An 840-nucleotide genomic window follows, 5' to 3' on the forward strand; every position below is an offset into this window, starting at 1 on the left:
GGTTTCCAAGCCCTGGGGATGGTGCTGAGGGACACGGGGCAGTGGGGAATGGGCAGGGCTGGGGGGAACGGGTGGGCTGGGGGATCCTAAAGGGCTTTTCCAACCCAAACCATTTGACGGTTGGATGAATCTATGATTCTGTGACCCCCTCCTCAGCACAGGCTGAGAGAGTTGGGGTGTTCAGCCTGGAGAAGGCTCAGGGGAGACCTATAAGCACCTTCCCGTCATGGAGACAGAGCACTGAGGGATATGGTTTACACCCACCTTGTGCTTGTCCATCAGGTCACCCACCAGGTCGCGGTCCCCGCCGAGGGGGGCGTCGGGGCTGAGCTGGGGCTCGGCGCGGTACAGCCAGTCCATGAGGGCCTGCAGCGCCTCCGAGAACTTCCCCGAGAACAGCAGGTTCTGCTCCAGCTTCTGCTGCCTGCGGGGACAACACGGGCAGTGCGGGGGAATGGGGCTCACCCTCCAGCAGGGACCACCCACCCTCCCCGGGCAGTGGGAAGTGCCAGGGGATCAGTAATGGCTGGGGAGGGATCCTGGATGCACCCTGGGGAGAGCAGGGGGTCCCGAAGCAGGGAGTGGGGTATGGAGGGAGGAAGGGAAAAGCCTGGAAGCTGCATGACAAGGAGGGGAGAGGCATCCCATCCCATCCATCCCCATCCCAGTCCTGTCCCATCTCTTCCCCATCCCATCCATCCCCATCCCAATCCTGTCCCACCGCTTCCCCATCCCATCCATCCCCATTCCAATCCTGTCCCCATCCCATTCCACTCCACCTCATCACATCCCCACCCATCCCCATCCCAGTCCTGTCCCATCCCCATCCCACCCCACCCC

General features: G+C 62.7%; 1 protein-coding gene across 1 annotated transcript in view; it reads right to left on the reverse strand.

Moving 5' to 3' along the window:
• PLEC (plectin) overlaps window positions 1–840 on the reverse strand; it is a gene marked incomplete at its 5' end in the record, with an annotated part of 79,923 nt that overhangs the window by 18,276 nt on the left and 60,807 nt on the right. The window contains 1 exon segment of the mRNA XM_010007863.1: window positions 265–424. Within this exon segment, the coding sequence (XP_010006165.1) occupies window positions 265–424 (160 nt within the window).

Source organism: Chaetura pelagica, unplaced genomic scaffold, assembly GCF_000747805.2.
Source record: "Chaetura pelagica isolate M959 unplaced genomic scaffold, ChaPel_1.0 scaffold992, whole genome shotgun sequence".
Taxonomy (NCBI): Eukaryota; Metazoa; Chordata; class Aves; order Apodiformes; family Apodidae; genus Chaetura; species Chaetura pelagica.